Raw genomic sequence first — 18662 nt, forward strand, 5'->3', positions numbered from 1 at the left:
CATGATCTCCTGCAGCTTTTCTGTTAAAGCAGTGTTTATTTTTACCAATTTAGAATTGGTTGGGTGCTTCCTTTAGTCCCTTTTGTTATAAAAAACTGGAAACGTAACGAATACCTTCCTTTCTCTCTCTCAGGCTCCTTCCCTCTTGAATAAACATATTCCGTAACGTTTGGTCCGTGATTTGTTTTCCTTGGGTATCTACGTATTTATCTCTTCTCTAGACTAAGCAGGACTAATCTGCTTATTCTCTCCTCTCCTCTGACCTCATTTCTCATAATTTGTGTTGTCGTTTCCCCGGCTCTTCCCCCGCCGCCGGAGAAGGCAGCCTTTCTGCTGGAAACGAGGAGGAGGAGGAGGGTCCTGCTCTCTGGCATCAGCCCCGTAAACAACAACAACAACAAAAAAAATGACAATTTCAGGCAGCTGTTGTCGTTAAGCTGCTAATTAGGCTGTGAGTAAGGAGAGGTGAAGGAGGACTTACGGCGTTCCCAGCTTCGGCGGCCAGGCGGGCGGCGTACCGGGCGATCAGCCGGTGCTCCTCGTCCAGGCGGCCGGGGCTGTCCAGGACACTGCGGGGAGAAGCCACAAGAGCCCGTCAGACCCCACTGTCCCCAGGCATCCCCCCGCCCAGAGGGACAAGGGACAGGGTGTGTGACTGCAGAGACGGCCGGGAAATAGGAGAGGTTCAGTGGAAACGATGCAGAGCATCCCCCTTCCCATCCCGCTCCTGAGGGGACGCTGCTCTCGCGGCTCTGCCCAGCGGCACTTCCCCCGGGAGCCACAAACTCCCCTCTTAAATGATTAAAATAATCTGTTTTCCACTATTCCCATACACGTATCATTGGGAAAAAATTAATATGTTTCGAGGAGTTTTTCTGGAAGTGTTTTCGGCTCACTCGAGGTAAATTCAAGAGGGGTGAAAATGTTGAATATATGTTGGGTATGTTGAAAAGCCTTCTCCTCCGGAGATGGAGGATGACCAGTGTCAAAGCCAGGATGGCTTCCAGGAGGAAGAGCAGGAGGAGCCGTGCTGACCTGAGAGGAACGGGCTCTGTCACTGAATGGTGTGGGTGACAACACAAAGATCTCTTTGTAAGGCAGCTGCCACCCCCCAGCCCCAGGGGACATGGCAACGTGAGCCCTGGACCCACGGGCAGAGGGTGTCACAGCTCTGGTCACCTCCATGGCCCCACACAGGCTGTGGCCATCTCAAAACGCTGCGGAAAGAGGCACTGCAAAAAATTGCCAATGATTATCAGCAACAGGAACAGCACCGCGAAGTGACAGAAGCAAGAGACATTGAATATTGAAACAGGCAAAGCAGAGGCAGCAGAAGTAGGAGATGCCCCGGATTGGGAAGGGAAAGGCAGCCCTGGGTCCTCCTCCCGTGGAACACCAGCATCCTCCTCTGTGCTTCGGTGGTAATGGGGCTCACCCAGCCTGGCACCCCGCGGGCACCCCGAGTGCTGAACCACCCTCCAGCCTCCACAAATAATCGCCTTTTTAACTCTAAACACACGGGGGGACAAACGAGAACTTTCAAGTTGTGTTGACCGAAACCAGCCGACACTAAGGTCCGTGGCCAGCTCGCTTTCAGTGGTGGAGTGGCCTGGCCACAGAGAGTCAGTGGGTGGCAACCAAATGAATGAGCAACTCATTAAGTCAACACCCAAACGCACTACTCAATGGCCGCTTCTTGCCCTACGGCCGCACGGCGGTGTCTCACCACGGCCTCCCTGTGAAAGGGAAGCCACCAAGCTAGTGATAAAACCCAAAGCACTATTGACCCAAACCAGCAGTGTCTCACCACCCTTCCGAGGCTGGCCATGATGGGGCTCCGGGGCTTCACAAGCACCACGTTGGCAGCCACAGATCACACAGCGCCAGGTGGGTACGTGCTCGTGGGGCCAGGCAGGGTGGGGATCACACCCCAGACCACAGCACAGAGACACAACCCACTGCCCAGGCAAAGGCTGCTCTTGGTCCACGCTGCCACTGCACAAGGTGATTTACAGCTCCTTGAGCTTAATTTCACAGGTTTATGTTTAGCTTCTTCAAAGAACCAAGGTCTGTATCGCACACGTTATGCTTATTTAAAAATGTAGACTTAATTTCTTTTTTGTAACGCTGAATTTACTAACTCGATCTCTTTCGAGACTCTGAAGGTCTGGCAGAGGATGTGTCTGGGATGGCTGAGAGACACTGGGCTGAATTTACCAGCCACATGGCTCCAGTTTGCACAGATGGGGCTACCATGAGCATGGACCGCGCTCCCGTGGCTCCACGCTTGGGCTGCTGGACAATAACCTGAAGGTGTTCAGCTCCACGGGGCAAAGGAAGGACCGGGCGAAAGGTGAGATAAAACAGTGGGAAAGCAGATTTAAGAGCAGAAAAAACAGAGTATTTACACCAGGGTGGAAGAACTTCTCACCCCCCTTCACGCTAACTCATTTCCTTACTGTTATTTTTGAAGGAGAACAATCTTTCCCATCCATTTCTCAAATCTGATACTGTTTTTGTTCAGTTTCCTCTGCTATTTTGTCTGTTCAAGTATTTTTCTGCTTTCAAAGAAAACAGACCAATTCCATCCCTCCTATCCTTCCTATAATCTGCTCTCTCCTAAAGCCTCTCTCAGCTCCCAGAACTGTTATCTTCTCTTATCTGCGTGAACTAGGAAACAGGTATTGACAATTTCTCACTCTCTTGAAGAAAACCTGTAATTTAAAGAAAAATAAAAAAAACCTGTTGTGTTTGTTTTTAGAAGTATTTTACATAGGGAGAGGAAGTGGAGTTCAAGCACATCTCCTGACCCTCCTGCGGATTCTTTTAACGTAAACCAGTTTGAACAGAGGAACCACTGCCACAGCCCACAGCTCTGGGGGCCAAGGGAGAGGCCTCAGCCTGCAGAACCCCCCACAGCTCTCCACGAAGGAAAACTCACTGCTTTGTAGTTTTAATTTCTGTGGAGGCACTGCATGCATCCCTAGCCTGCAACCCCTCTCAATGGGAGTGGAGCTCCCCGTCCTTCCCCGTGACCCTTCCTCTGGCCCAGGGAGTCCCACCGGTGCCCAGCACAGGAGCCACCACACAAACTGAAGGACAAGAACTGGAGAAGAACAGAAAAGGCAGCAAAGGGGAGGAATCAGCCTGGCTTCAGCCCAGAGCTCAGGAGGCAGCAGGGAACGGGAATGAGAGGTCAGAGATTTCCACAGCAGCAGGATTTTGGAAAGGTAATAGTAGACATTTCTTAAAACCACCACGTTGGGGTGTTGGGTCTATTCTCACCAAACATGTTTAAGCAACTGACGTCATCTACCTGGACTTGTGTGAGGCATTCGACACTGTCCCACACAACATCCTGGCCTCTGCACTGGAGAGACATGGAGTTGATGGATGGGCCACTAGCTCCATGTCTAGATGGGGACAGGGAGGAGCAGAGTTCCTCAGGGGTGGGTACTGGGACCAGTGCTGCTTAACATCTTTGTTGGTGACACAGACAGTGGGATTGAGGACACCCTCAGTGCGTGTGCTGATGACACCAAGCTGTGGAGCAGTGACAGGCCTGAGGGACGGGATGCCATACAGAGGGACCTGGACAAGCTGGAGAAGCCTGGGGGGTTCAGCCTGGAGAAGAGAAGGCTCCGGGGAGACCTTGGAGCCCCTGCCAGTCCCTCAAGAAGGGGGGCTCCAGGAAAGCTGGGGAGGGACTCTGGAGGAGGGAGGGGAGCCCTAGGAGGAGGGGGAAGGGTTGGACACTGCAAGAGGGGAGATGGAGCTGAGCTGTGGGGAAGAACTTGTTTGGTGGGAGGGTGGTGAGAGCCTGGCCCAGGTTGGCCAGAGAAGCTGTGGCTGCCCCATCCCTGGAGGGGTTCAAGGGCAGGTTGGAGGGGGCTTGGAGCAACCTGGTGTGGTGGGAGGTGTCCCTGCCCAGGGCAGGGGTTGGCCCTGGGGGGGGCTTTGAGGTCCTTTCCCACCCAAACCATTCTGTGATTCTATGAATAGGACAGGACAGAAAATTTCAGTTGGAAGGAACCTACAACAAGATCTAAAGACGTGACAACGGAGCAGACATTTCCTCGGCCTCTCGTGCTGACTTGGAAGACAGCAGAGCAAAACTGGGATTTAAATTATTCTCCTCGCATTTGGCTCCATCTGGGAGTTACCAGAAGCACACCGTTACTCTGGTAACGGCACCAAGTGATTTTTTAAAATTTAAAGACCTAAAAGAGTGAGAACCTCTCCCCCAGCCAGTCATAACGTGGCAGCTATGAGCTACACACGGTGTTTCAGTGTCATACCCTCCTCCAGCTGCACTCCTTTCTGCCTCCAAACCCTGCGATTACAGTCATTGAGTGAAGGTCAGAGTCGGAAATTCCTTGGGTTTTATTGTCTGATGGACAATATTATGGGCTTTCAGTTCACACCGGGTGACAGCAGGCAACGGTGATTCACTGCCAAGAACAAACCTGACTTTCCCCAGCGATCCAGCCAGCCGGAACGCACCTCATCCAGCAGCAGTGGAATACAAATTCCTACGTGACAGAGGGATGAAACAGGACTCTAAAAATATTATCCAGAGGATGACACATGGATAGAGCGAGGACTTTACGTATAGCCTCTGGATCACTAAACCTCCTCCTCCTTCCCAGCACAGCTCTGGCTCTGTAAGGGCATAATTTAATTAGGTCCAAAAGCAGAATTCAGAAAACCTCCTGGCTGCATCCTGTGGTGAAACGGGAGAGCTGCGTTTGGGGGCTTTAGGGGAAAACTTCTCCACAGACACAGACGTGAAATATAAATGAGCACGAATACTGAAGCTGAGATAAAAGAAATTAATTCTTCAAAGGATAAGCGTTGTTCGGAAAGGCACAGGCAGAAACAGTCCTATTAAGGAGGTTGTGTTGAAGGGACTGAGAGGTTGCCCAGGTTTAGCCCAGGTGACAAAGGTGTGACAGGAGGGGACATGTGTCTGTGACTGCTTCTGGGGTGGGGAGGTAAAAGCACTGAGGAGAAAGAAGAACAGTTGGAGTTACAGGACAATGAGGCACAAGATGGCTGGGGGAAAAATTCAGGTGGAATTTAGCACAGGACAATGTTGGCAGAAGAGGCACGAGCTGGCTGGGGGAAAAATTCAGGTGGAATTTAGCTTCCTACCGGTGAAAAGATGAGAATGGGCACAGAGAGAAAAATTATCATCTGACTCGTTTGGGACAATGTTAATTGGATCACGTGAGGGATTCTGTAACATGGTGGCTGCAACAGGGTGGGAATGGACACAAATCCATCCCTTCCTACCTGGTGTGTGTGTGTGTGTGTATGTATTTGTGCATTTTCAGAAGATTTTGGAAAATAGTGATGCATTTTCCTCTCTTTGCCAGCAGAGGCTAAATCACAGAATGGTTGGGGTTGGAAGGGACCTCTGGGGAGATCATCTCCTCCAACCCCCTGCCAGAGCAGGTCCACCCAGAGCAGGTCCCACAGGAATGTGTCCAGGTGGGTTTTGAATACCTCCAGAGAAGGAGACTCCACCACCTCTCTGGGCAGCCTCTTCCAGGGCTCTGCCACCCTCAAAGCGAGGAAGTTCCTCCTCATGTTGAGATGAAACTACCTACGCTCAAGTTTGTGCCTGTTTCCTCTTGTCCTGTCCCTGGGCACCTCTGGAAAAAGACTGGCCCCATCCTCCTGACACCCACCCTTGAAGTATTTATAGGTGTTGATCAGATCCCCCCTCAGCCTTCTCTTCTCCAACGAGACCCAAGTCCCTCAACCTTTCCTCATCAGAGAGATGTTCCAGTCCCCTCTCCATCCACCATCCTCGCAGCCTCCGCTCTACTCTCTCCACCAGTTCCCTGTCCTTCGTGATCCAGGGGGCCCAGAACTGGTCCCAGTGCTCCAAATACCTTTGGCTGGAAGGTCCCTCCCCAGGGAAGGTCTCCTGTGGGGCAGGTCCCCTAACACTAACCGTGGGCCGCTCTGCAGCCGGCTCACCAGGGCTGCGATCAGGGCGTGCTCGTCCGCTAGCCGGCCGGCGGCATCCGGGGGGCACGGCGACCTGCCAGCCACGGGGGGAAGAGAGAGCAAACAGAACAACGGGGTGAATACAGAGCACACGATCCATGGGCACTAAGGAAACAAAGGGTTAAAAAAAAAATAAATAAATTAAATCAAAACAAACAGACGAACAATTGAAAAACATAAATATGTTCCCGCAAGTCGTGTGAAAAGCATACCCTCTGCGGTTAAAAGTTTAAAACACAGATTGGAGGGACAATTGGGGGTCTAAACGGGCGATGGCCACAGCGGTGGGGTGTCCCTGAGCCCACCATCACACCGGGACAGACCCCAGCCCGGCTCTGGTGTCCCCAGCAGGATCAGCGTCCTCAGGGAGCTCACTGGGACCGCAGCCCCCCACCCGAGCAGAACTTACCCTTCTGCCTCCAAACAGCCCCAAACCCACCCCAAACCACACCGGGTTGCAGTTTTATCGCTGTGTCTAAAATCAGAACCGAAAGTGTCCGGTCTCTCTCATAGTAATAAGTGAAAACACCAGAAAAGTGATAAAAACTTAAAATATTGGTGGTTGCTATCAGCAGAAGTACCTCCCAACAGGGATTCATTACATGAAAGATGATGTATTTTTTGTGTGTTCTCAGGACTCATAAAAATAAAGCCACTCCAGTTTTGAATATTTCTATGAACAGAGATTGAACACAACAAATATTTGTCAGCAGTAACCCCCCAGAAATGGCTCCTTGTCTACACGGCCTGATGAAAACCCACTGGTTTCTACCAGCCTTGTGACAGCAGCGTCTCGGAAACCCTGAGAGGATACGGGAAGAGGGCTCTTTTCCTGACCCCGGGCGCTGCACACAAAGGCAGCAACACCTTCTCCTCCAGCCCAAAGCAGGGACAAGGGCTGAGCCGTGCCAGGGAGCCCCCAGGGCCAGGTGAGCTTCTGCCTGCAGGACTTTGCCTAAAACCAGCTCTCGAGCACGTGTCACTATTATTTCAGCACAACACACATCTCTGCCGAGCGCACGAGAAATTCCATTTTTCATCTCTATGCCAGCTCTTCAAGCCGCTCTTCCAATTCACAAACCACAAATAATTCCTTCCCCACACGTGCCCAGGAAGGGTTTGTCTCAGAAGCCTTTACAAACCCCACATTTATTGCTTTCAGCACCGAATGCGGCCGTACCACGGAAACAGAATTCACATTTTTCAGACATGCAAACTCCTTTCCTCTCTGTGATGTGCAGCAACATGTCAGAGAACTCTGCCAGGAGCAGAACAAGACCTTATAAAAAGAAAAAAAAAAAAAAGCAGTAAAAATGGAATTACCCACGTCAGGCCCTGCAGGCAACGAGCAACCTTTGGAATAAAGGGTTTGGAATAAGAGAGACTGAACGTTAACCACGGCTCGGGAGAGGTTTTAAGGGCTTGGAGAAGCCCCACTACCAGCAAGTGCTGAAAAGCTTCATTTTGGCTGTGTTTGCAGAGAGCACATTGCTGCAACCACAACAATTCAGATCCCAAGACCTTTTCCATTATAACTCATTACACGGGCTCCTTTGAGAAGGAAAAAGCCTGGCAGAAATGACCACATTTTTAACTCAAAATGGGAATAGGGCTAACAGGGATCAGCATTCCTGCTTTGGGAGGAAAAATAAGAGTTGGAGTAAATTGACGTGTGTCTGAACCCCATTCCCAGCACGCGCTGGATTTTCCCTTCACATTTGTGAGCCTGCCTGGAGGTCCCCCAGTCCCCCCCGGGATGTCGCTCAGCAGCCTCCAACCCTCCAAAAACCAGGGAATGCAGAATTAAGATGCCTGTCCCAGGATGGCACTGAGGCAATCATGGAATCATGGAATGCTTTGGGTTGGAAGGGACCTCAAAGCCCCCCCAGTGCCACCCCCTGCCCTGGGCAGGGACACCTCCCACCACACCAGGTGGCTCCAAGCCCCCTCCAACCTGCCCTTGAACCCCTCCAGGGATGGGGCAGCCACAGCTTCTCGGGGCAACCTGGGCCAGGCTCTCACCACCCTCAGAGAAGCAGCAGCAGGAAAGGGTCTGGGGAATTGGGGTGGATTAGGGGCTGAATGCAGATCGACAAAATTCCCACAAAAAGGAGATGATAGCCTGACGGGGGCTGTAGTAACCCATCTCAAACAACGATTTGATAGTGGTGGCTTCCACCTCGTGGTGGCTTCTTGGCTTTTGGGCAGCACGTGCAGAAGCAGCTGGGGACACATTGATGAGCTTCATGGGACTCGATGAGATTTAAGGACCCTTCCAACCCAAACCGTTCTGCCAGTCTATGGTTATTCATGCACCTTATTTTATTTTCTGTGGCTCAAAGCTGTCTGTATTAGTTTCACCTGATTGATCCACAGGACCCTGACTGAGTGGCTTGTCCTCCAGTACCTCCCTTGCGATATGTCAGCGTGACATTTTCCTGTGCCTGTTCCCTGTTTCATCGTGTGAGCTGCCACGACACAAACCCAGTAACGCTGAACTGGGAACAGACCCCATGGGATCCCACCTCACACGTGCTCCCTTTTTGGTAGGAAAATATTGATATTTTCTTCCTCCCACTGCCGTTTTTTCAGCTGGTGTTGCGCCCACACAGCGGCAGTTCCAACCAGGCCGCATTTACCTGGGTTATTTGCAAAAATACCACATGGGATATAGTGTCAAAGCTTTATGAGTCAATCCGTGCTAAATTAGTGCTTCCCCCTCCTTCACGAGGCCGCCCACCCAGGCAGAACCAACCCATTTCCAGTCTTTGACACCATTTGCTCTTGACATCGATAAGGCAGCTATTTATACCCCCTGCCCCTCTACGTGGGCACAGCCCCACTGCTCTGTAACGCGCTCAGGAACCTTACTTCGACTTCCAGAGACCTATTTCAGCAAAAATACTCAAGACAAAGAGATACTTTTACCCCTTTTTCTAGAAAGAAAGTCCATTTTGGCATTATGTGGGTGTACACAAGGTATGATGGTACACAGGGCAGTCCACCCAGGCTCCTGCTGCCCAACTCCCTTCCCCAAAACCTCCTTGTGGCTGAAACTGCAGCTAAAATGGATCTAAGGATCTCTAGAGGTCACACAGGTCTGAGCAGCAGAATATCAGAAAGCCAATTTACTCCACCTGGATCAAAGAAAAATAGTAGAGTGGACAATAATGGTGGTTTCAGTCATTTGGGGTGGGATTGGTGTCTGGATGGCCAGGAGGAAACTTCCGAGAGATGAATGTGACCACGGGAATGAAGGAGAAAAAAGGCACACTGGAAATGGTCAGAAGATAAATGAAGGCAGCCAAGCAAGTAAACACCACTCGGGGTTACAGAACTTAAAAAAACCGAAGGACAGCATGGATATGAGACGTGTCAATGCAGAGCTGAGGGCAGAGGAGTCTCTGGAGCTCTGGTGAAGAAGCTGGAACTCCCTGGTCGGGCAAACATGGGGAGGGATGGGGTTGGGGGGCAATTGGTGGGACCAGAGACAGCAGAGCTCAACAGGGACAAACCAAACCAAAGGCAGAGGGAGGGACGAAGAAGAGATAATCAGTGACGTTAGGAGATGATGACTGAAAATAAATCCAAGTTCGAGTTAGTGGAAATAAAACCTCTCAGACAGGAAAAAGGAAGGGGGCTGAATATTGTCCAGGCAGTGACATCACATCCCTTTCCGCTTCAGTTCTGAAGTTGCAAATAATTCTCTTTTTAGGCTGTAAGAATGTGTTTCATCTGGCCAAACGCACTGCCTGTAGCCTCCAGGCTCCTGAGAAACCAGAAAAAAGGAATGCAGTATTTTGTTGTGTTACAGGGTAGGTTGCTGAAAAGGACTTCTACTTGACAGACCCTTCTCACCCCAAGGGAGAAACTTGTGCCTCCCCAGACGCAGGTTATGGAGGTTTCTCGACTGAAACACAACTAAATTCTAACGTGGATCTGCAATGCGAAAGATGCTGCTCAACCTACAGACTGACCACGAGAAAACAAATTATTTAAAGTATTTAAAGAGGGAAACACACATCATTAACCCAATGGAGGACAGGTTCTCTTTGGGAACAGAATTACTGACAGGAGAAAAGCACACATCGACCACAACAGCAGGAAAAAAAATCTACTCCTCCAGCAATTTAGAATAAATTTGCTAATGCAAGTAACATCTAATGGGCTTGGCCTCGTCTTGCAGAAGAGACATAATCATCCCCATTGATTTAGAAAGGCTCCTTGGCTGCAAAGATCAGAGAAATGCTGTGTTTTGTTGTCTCACAGGTAACAAATCTAGGCAAGGCTGCATTAACATCTCCCCTTCGTAAATGTCTCGATAAACGTAGGGAATGTCTGTCCCCCCCATCCCATAATACACTATGGAATGTAAATGTGCATTTGAATCAAGCAGCTTTTTTCGTTTGGAAACTTACATTTTGCAAGATGAAAAATATCAAAATGGTGATGTTACATTCCTAAATGTGGAAAAGCTCCACAGCTGAGCTCCCCCAACTACCAGAAAAACCTCCCCTGACCCCATTCTGTCCACAGCACGTCAGAGCCCACAGAAAATCCCTGCCTCCTGCAAAATATAGTGATGGAAATGGTGGGATCTGGAGAGCTCATTGCCCCTCTGGGTATTTTCCGAGTGAAAGCAGAGGACGAGGAGGCTGGAAACACCAGAGGTTCCTCTGAGGGACGTGCCGGGACTGAGGAGGAGCGTTGATGGGGGCTCCTTTGGGCGGTTTGTTTTTCACTTTTTAGTTCACAAAAAAAGCGAGCTCAGACATTACAACCCTGTTCTTTCAGCTCAGTCTTATTCCCAACAAACCAGTTGTCAAAGAGGGGAGTATTTTCATGTTTTTAACAGCAGGGAATCACAAAAAGAGGTTTCCATCCTGCCCTGATGCTGAATGGTGGCGTTCACTGTGTCCTGGAGGGCGAGAAGCTCCACGGAGCAGCTGTGCCCGTCCCGTCCTCTGGCACCTCTTGTGCAACAAATGGATGCAACCACCATGGGAACCACAGGATGATTGAAACAGAATGGTTTGGGTGGGAAGGGACCTTAAAGCCCCCCCAGTTCCATCCAGGGACACCTCCCACCACACCAGGTGGCTCCAAGCCCCCTCCAACCTGCCCTTGAACCCCTCCAGGGATGGGGCAGCCACAGCTTCTCGGGGCAACCTGGGCCAGGCTCTCACCACCCTCCCACCAAACAAGTTCTTCCCCACAGCTCAGCTCCATCTCCCCTCTCTCAGTGTCCAACCCTCCTAGGGCTACATGCCCTTCTAAGACGACCTCCGATGTTCTGGGTTAGCTCCGTCTGCCCAGACAGCATTAGAATCACAGAATTGTCTGCGTTGGAAGGGACCTTTAAGATCATCTAGTCCAACCATCAACCTCACTCTGACAAAAACCATCACTAACCCATGTCACTAAGCACTATGTCAACCCGTCTTTTAAATACCTCCAGGGATGGTGCCTCAACCCCTTCCCTGGGCAGCCCATTCCAATGCTCAATAAACCTTTCCATGCAAAAATTTTTCCCAATATCTACATCTACAGGAAACCTGGGAACAGCCACTTCCTGATCATATGTGGATACAATTAAATAAATTAAAAAGCGGTTATCTTTTTCCAACAAAACCACGTAGAGGTATCCCTTTACTATTCCTTCCAAGCAAAGAAAACAAAAGCCCCTTACTCTTGGACAAATCCACCGGTGGAAGATGGAATATGGTAGCATGAAGGAAGTTTAATGAAGGTCTAAACAATTGTAAAATGCTCTTCAGAATGGAAAGGATTTAGGCAGGACACCGCCTTTTCTCATATTATAACATCACTCTCACAGAAGTGACATATTCCCACAAATGCTGCTGTGCTTTGCTGGTGCCCTTTCAATATTTTTCAGCCCTGAGGATGCCCAAAGGTGGGGGGAGCCCTCTCCTTCTTCTGAACAGGGAGAATTGTGGCCGCAGACAGGAAAACACATCATTTCCCACATTTTCACCCACCACTCATTCCAGGTATATAGAATATGAAATGCAGTAAATCTTAGGAACAAATTCAGCTTCCAAAAATTTAACAAATTCAGCTTTTCTGCTGGGAAGTGGCCAGTTTGAGCAGCCTGGGCAGGGTAAGGTGTGGATGTGAGCACCCCCAGCTCACCAAGGACCCCCCCAGACCCGGCCGTCCCCGTCTCTCGCTGCCAAAACGCGCCAGAGCCTCCGGCCGGGGAAAGGGGGCCCTTAATTCCAGCCAGGGATGGTCTTTTTCACCACGGGCTGCCCTACAGCAACAGTAACTGCAATAAATCTCGGGGAAAACACTGTCATCAGGCGTATGTGAACTGACAAAATAGAAATATAGGACACTTTCAAAGGGGGAACCCCCCGTTTCTCCTCCTTCCTTCACCCTGTTATTAACTCCCAACACCTGTATGCTTTCCAGGTTTAAAGAATGGGGGAGACAAAGGGAACCCAGACACATGGTTCTGTGCCTCGACAAAGTCGATGATGGATGAACCATCAACCTTCAGCCTATTCAGCACTAAAAGTCTCAAAATACTCACAAATATTACACCATATGGGGTGGGCAGGTGCTGCGACAGACACAGACCCTCTTTCAAGCTGAGGCAAGAGCCAGGCATTTCAGCTTTCGTGCTCGACACTAAATCTACAGAGCTAGTCGTGTGATTTTTGAGTAATTTTAATAATTTAGTAATGTGATTTCCCACTGTAACCAGCCTGTTTGAGTGGGTGCAGTCACGTAACCCGAAAGCAGAGGTCATGCAGAAGTCAGCAGACCTTGAAATGCCCGTTCCTATTTCCAAATTTCCAAATTCAACTCACACCCAGATGCCTCCAGCGTTCCTGGGCAGCTCAGACCTCTGGCAGCCCGGCTGTGTTTGGTGGAGACCCAGCGCCAACGCCACAGACTCGTTGGGTGAAAGGCCTCCAGCAGAAAGGTCTCGTCAGGCAAAGGGCTTTGTGAGCAGAACAGCCCGAGGGACAACACAACCTGGAAGTGAGGGGCTATGGAAAAGGAAAAACAAATCTCTCTTCAGCTATTCCTTCAGCTGCACTCACGGAATAACACCTACTCCAATCAAAGAAAATCACTCTTCAGTGAGAACAGAGCCAAGAGCTGCACCCAGCTCCGTGTGTTCCCAGTGCTGTGCTCAGAACACCCGGGTGAGACACAGCAGGATGTCCCCGGGGAGACAAAACCCACACTCTGTATTTTTTCTCCCCTCTCACGGAACCCAACGAGCGGCACCGCGAGGCGCACGTACCTCTTTGTCGGGGTGGGTGCTCCAGAGGACATGTGGGTCACCATGGTGTCGTTCATGTTAGTCAGAGGCCGGGGAGGACTGAAACAGAAATATTTATTCCAGTTAGTGATTTAAGCGGCATCGCGAGGCGCACGTACCTCTTTGTCGGGGTGGGTGCTCCAGAGGACATGTGGGTCACCATGGTGTCGTTCATGTTAGTCAGAGGCCGGGGAGGACTGAAACAGAAATATTTATTCCAGTTAGTGATTTAAAAAATAAAAACCACAAAAAGGAACCCAACCCCTGCCCGGGGAAGGGGCCATCGCTGCGCTCTGTCACTGCACCAGGGCCAGCAGCAGAACCTGCTTGGCCCAAAGATGCTCGAAGAGCTTGGTCTGCTCCAGCCACATTGCTTTTCACAATCCACGTGTTACACTAAAATGAAGATAAAATCAGTATTTGTCATGACTTCTCTGACCTTTGGCATGGTCCAGCAGTTCCAGGGGATGAAGGAACCACTCAGCATTTGAAATGTTTAAGGAAATTAAGCAAAGATCTATCATAACAAGCCATTTATACAACAGCCACACACCCCATCTGTTTAGGTTTTGTTTCAATAAGTTAGAGTTAGTTGGAAAAAAGCTGGTGGAGCCCCGTGTTCCTCAGTGCCCAACAGAGCACAGCCGAGGGCTGGCGCTCCACCTAACGACTTCAAGGAACAAATCCTACACGAGGACACATTTTCCTTCACCCATAGGAGCTCACCTGAGGGGGGGCTGCTGTTCCGAGTGAAGGGTAAGTCTTTATTTCATGATAATATTGTTTTTATAGGACTCCTCTAATCAGAAAGTGGATGTAATTCACCATTTGTGATCTGGTTTTAGCATCATTATGAGACGCTTCCCCAAGTTCACCCCAGTTCTGTAAATATCAGTGTCCTCCGTTTCCCAGCTACACCACACTTTGCTCTCCCAGGGTAACTCACCCCTCCTGGACCGACGCTGGCTCGGGGAATGTCACCGGGGTTTGGGTGGAAGCAGAGACCAGCTCCCTCCCACGCTCTCGTGAGCCAACAACGGCATCCACATCCCACACCACGGCGCTGGGGACGCGATGCTGGTTTATCACACCAACCACATCACACCAACCATATCACACCAACCATACCATTTGGCTCAGGCCAAATTCCATTAATCCTGGACTATCACCTGCTGCCATCACAACCTCCATCTCCCACAGCACCCTCAATACTGTGGGTATGAGCACACTGTGGCACACGACACCCAGGAGCGTGTGCATGTGAAACCATTATTTTTCCCAAGAATATCACCCAAAAAACCTCAGCCCACAGACATGGACAGAGCCCCTTCTCCTGCCCTTGTCTCTCTCCCTTATTTTGCCACCTCAGTGCTATCACTGATGGGAACACACATCGCTCTTCTGCCAGCGTCAGCAGCCCAAGCCATGCCAGGAGTTGTCCTACGCTCATTTTCCATGGGATCCTCGGCAGCTACTTGCTAAAACTCTTGGCTGAGGAACTTCAGGACCAGCACTCCTTCCTCCCACCTGCTTCACACACCAAACACCACAGACAACCCACTAATTATCATTATTCTGACTTAATGATGGTCCTACTGCTGCAGAAGGACCAAGAAAAGACTCGGCGATGTGACCAACAGCGTTTCAGCAGCAATTTCTGGTTGCTGGCAGGCAGGGATGGCTCCTGAAGGGGAGACACTCATTACAGCCACAGTTAATTAGGGTTTGTGCAGGAGGACCAGCAGTTCTACACCAGGACACCTAGAAAGGACTGTCTCACAGAAGAACCCCACCGTGACACCAACCTGGAGGAGACAATGGTGATTCAAGAAGAGAGAGTGTTTTACAGAGATGTACGAAGTGATTAACTTGTCCCTTCATTATCTGGATGCAAATAAGGATGAGGCAGCATGACTTCTACAGTACATCACTTCTACAGCAGGTTATTACCACCAGGAGCTGGGTGCTGCTACCTCATGGCACATCACTCTGGTGACTGCCCCTCAGCTGATGCTGGGAGAGCACAGATTTACGAGAAACTGTAACTTTTTTACAGAGATAACTTGTACGCTTAACAAACCTGATAATGTGCTTTTGGTACCCAGACTCGCTGGTTTGTTTGCCAGAACACATGGCATTCAGGAAGGCTGTTGCTCCCTCCTCACGCATGGACGGGTGGGTTCATCACCACCAGTAAAGGTGTTTATGACGCTTGATGCTGGGCTGATACATCACTTATTTCACTGGGACAACACGGACATTATTCACACCGATGATCAGTGGGCTGCCTGGGCTTCCTGTTATTCCACCAGCTCTTGTTTACCTTCAAGACGATGAGATACAGGATCTATTGCTACTGTTTGGTTTTTAAGCCTCCTTTCCAGCCAATTTTACTCTATAATAATCCAAAAGCCAGAGGAGGACACGCTCTTCCAGGCAAGCGTATGAAGGAGACTGGCTCTTTGCTTTGTTAGTTGACCAAAGACCTTGCCAAGCAGCAGCAGAGGACACAGACCCAAACACCTGAAACCTCTGGTGAAAGCCTTTGGCCTTTGCCTGAGCATCTCACCATTGATATGGAACTTCTCCTGTTCAAAACAACTTCACAACTCTGCCCGCCCTGGCAAAGCAGCAAGAGGGGAGGCTGAAAAGCAGGGAGGGTTCAGCGAGGAACTGCAGGCAGAAGGACAAGCTGGAAAACACGCTTTTCACAGAGGGAATCCTGATTCCAAACCGCCCGTTCAGCAGACAATTATGTGGTGACTTGATGGCAACCTACATGCAAATCTGATTTCTCTCTAATGAGACCACAGGGCAGCACAGGAGGCACAGCTAAACCAGAGAGCAGACAGACAGGGCCATGGCCAACGGGCACCAAAGCACAGAACGACCCCCGGGGCCGGGGCTAGTTCTTTGGAGAGGAAATTTCAACGCTTTTTATCAAGCGCCTGATTTATTTGTTGGTATTTTCTATTTTGCACAGGAAGTCGTTCAAAGAAATCTTCTGGTCTCTGTTGTATTTGTGGTTGAGGTTTAAATGTCTGTGATGATTCACTTGGACTCTGTGAACTCTGGATTAGGGAATAATTGCAGCAGCGCCTGTGTTTTGAGCTCTTTTGCCCAAAAAGCCTGAGGGAAAAACCTCACAGTAGGAAACGTTTTGGAAACTTTTGTTTGCCGTAAACACAGGCGATTTCCTGCAATGACTGAAGACAGATCTACAACATGAGAAAATCCATCCAACACTGATGTAGGAATCACCAGCCACATCCAAGAGGCAACATACGCCAACGGAGGGTCAGACTCTGGTGGCAGCTGAGGCCCATCTTCTCAGAGCCACCCACCGACCAGGAGGTGCCACGGGTCCCTTCCAAAGGGGGAACCAACACAACACACCGTTGGCTGTTGTCCTGCTACGTTGGGCCCTCTCTTCATGCAATAAACTGCACGATGAAACCTCAGAAAGAGTGAATTTCCAGAGTCAGGTCTGAGCAAGGCCGTGGGAAGCTGCCTCAAACCTACCTCAGGAAACTACCAAGAACCTCCAGTAAAAAGTGGGAAATCGTTACGCGTTATTTCTACTGCTATATGAAAGATAAAGTCTGTTTAAAGTCAAAGTGCACTTTCGGTAAAGAAGAGAGATCTAAGTTTCTGGTACTTACTCAGTCTCTCTTCTGAGCAGGGAACAACAAAAAACCCCAACAAATGGGAGTAACTTGCATTTATGGGACACTCAAACCAATTAATTGTGCAGATGAAACAAACTTGAGAGCGGGAACGCGCTCGTAGCTCTCCCCGAATGGCAGAGAACAGGATGGAAAACTCCCCATAACACTTCTCCAGCTCCTTAAGACAGCTGGGTTATAGGACTGGTTAAATATTTCTAAAGAATTATTGCATTGTAATTAAAATAATGATAAGCCTACAGTTTCAGGAGAGCACCAACACTTCCTCGGCACAGACTTCTGTAAAATTCCAAGGCCAGGGTGACTGTCAGCAGCTCCTCCTCGTGCCAGACTTTCTGACAGCGCATTTATAAGGAAAAATTAGGAATTGTTTAAAAATAGCCACTAGCACTTCTCCAATGAGAGCACCAAGGGCAAATACATCCGTCGATGTGCTGAGCCAACACGCCTTTTCCTATAAAAATGGGACATAACTATCCCAGTATTACACCAGATCTCACCAACCCATTCCGGTGCAAACCATCTGAGCAACTTTCACGACAATTTGCACGTCTATATCACAGATTAATTACTCCTTCATTCTCGCTGCTATTTTATACGGTAGAAAAGAGCCAATTCCTGTTCTTTATTATTCCAGAGTGGGTTTTTATTTGTGGACTAGGAATGAGAAATGAGGTCTCTGCTTCCCTTTAAAAAACATTAAGCCGAGTTTTCTCTGTGCCTTTACGGAGCTTTTCCACCTCTTTTTTAACTGTGACTAATTTTCCTAACGCCACTTAGGAGTGAAGCAGCCCGAAGCTCCCTCGATGCAAAATACAGCAGAAAAAAAATAATTAACAACAACATAATGGATAATCCAACAGCAACTGAGGTTAAAAATGCATAACACCAAAATAGCAGCCACGATATTTGCCAAAGAGAAGCTTTTTGAAGGTGTTTGGCCGGGATAACACATCCCTCCCCGCTCCCACTGCTCAGCCCTGCTCCGCTTGAGGCCGGGGCTCAGAGCTTTCACCTTAATGCTCCCTCCTCCAAAAATCTGCAAACTGAGGCTATTTCAGCAGCAGGAAGGACAAACAGACTATTTTCGTTTTTACAGGGTTTGCAGTAATTGAAAATTAAAAAAACCCAACAGTTTAAGCTGCGTGCTGGTGTTAGGATGGGCAGAGACAAACCAGAGGTGCCAAGGAGTTAAAAACCAACCACAGACCCAAGGATACACACCGATATGGGAGATTTTACAGAAATATGAGCACGGAGGAAAATAAATCCCTGAATGCTACAACAACACCTGGTGAAAATACCTACAATGTACTGTTTCTGAGCAGTTTTAAAATGAAGTCTGCACTGGATTTTTTTTTTTATGTAATAGCTGATCTGTGTGCAGCGCTGAGGAGCCTTCCCCAGCAGAGACACCGACACACCCCCCCACTTCCTTATCACCCCCACTTATCTCCAGTCATTTGCCATGTGCACATCACCTCTCCTGACAAACCCCCTCCGTAAACCCTGCCGCTTTCCACTCGAATGTCACCTGCCTATGAACAACCCATTAATAACAATTCCCCCCGTAAACAAGGCAGGGAGCGAGGTGTCACTCCATAATGACTTTGTTCTTGCCCTGCTGAGGATGACTCAGGGCAGAGCCGGGGGGGGGGGGG

At 49.5% G+C, this 18662-nt stretch overlaps 1 protein-coding gene across 6 annotated transcripts in view; it reads right to left on the reverse strand.

Annotated features, from left to right (window-relative positions):
* The window catches only part of DTNB (dystrobrevin beta), a 138915-nt gene that overhangs the window by 73440 nt on the left and 46813 nt on the right, over positions 1-18662 (reverse strand). For 4 of the 6 annotated variants that reach the window (XM_014961571.1, XM_014961570.1, XM_014961569.1 and 1 more), the window contains exons 10-12: positions 13435-13512; positions 5963-6052; positions 482-569 (exon numbers count right to left, since the gene is read on the reverse strand). In XM_014961571.1, coding sequence (XP_014817057.1) covers positions 482-569; positions 5963-6052; positions 13435-13512 — 256 coding nt within the window. The remainder of the gene's footprint in view (positions 1-481; positions 570-5962; positions 6053-13434; positions 13513-18662) is intronic. The other 2 variants (XM_014961573.1, XM_014961572.1) reach the window with 1 other exon arrangement.

Source organism: Calidris pugnax, unplaced genomic scaffold (genome assembly GCF_001431845.1).
Source record: "Calidris pugnax isolate Ruff unplaced genomic scaffold, ASM143184v1 scaffold639, whole genome shotgun sequence".
Taxonomy (NCBI): Eukaryota; Metazoa; Chordata; class Aves; order Charadriiformes; family Scolopacidae; genus Calidris; species Calidris pugnax.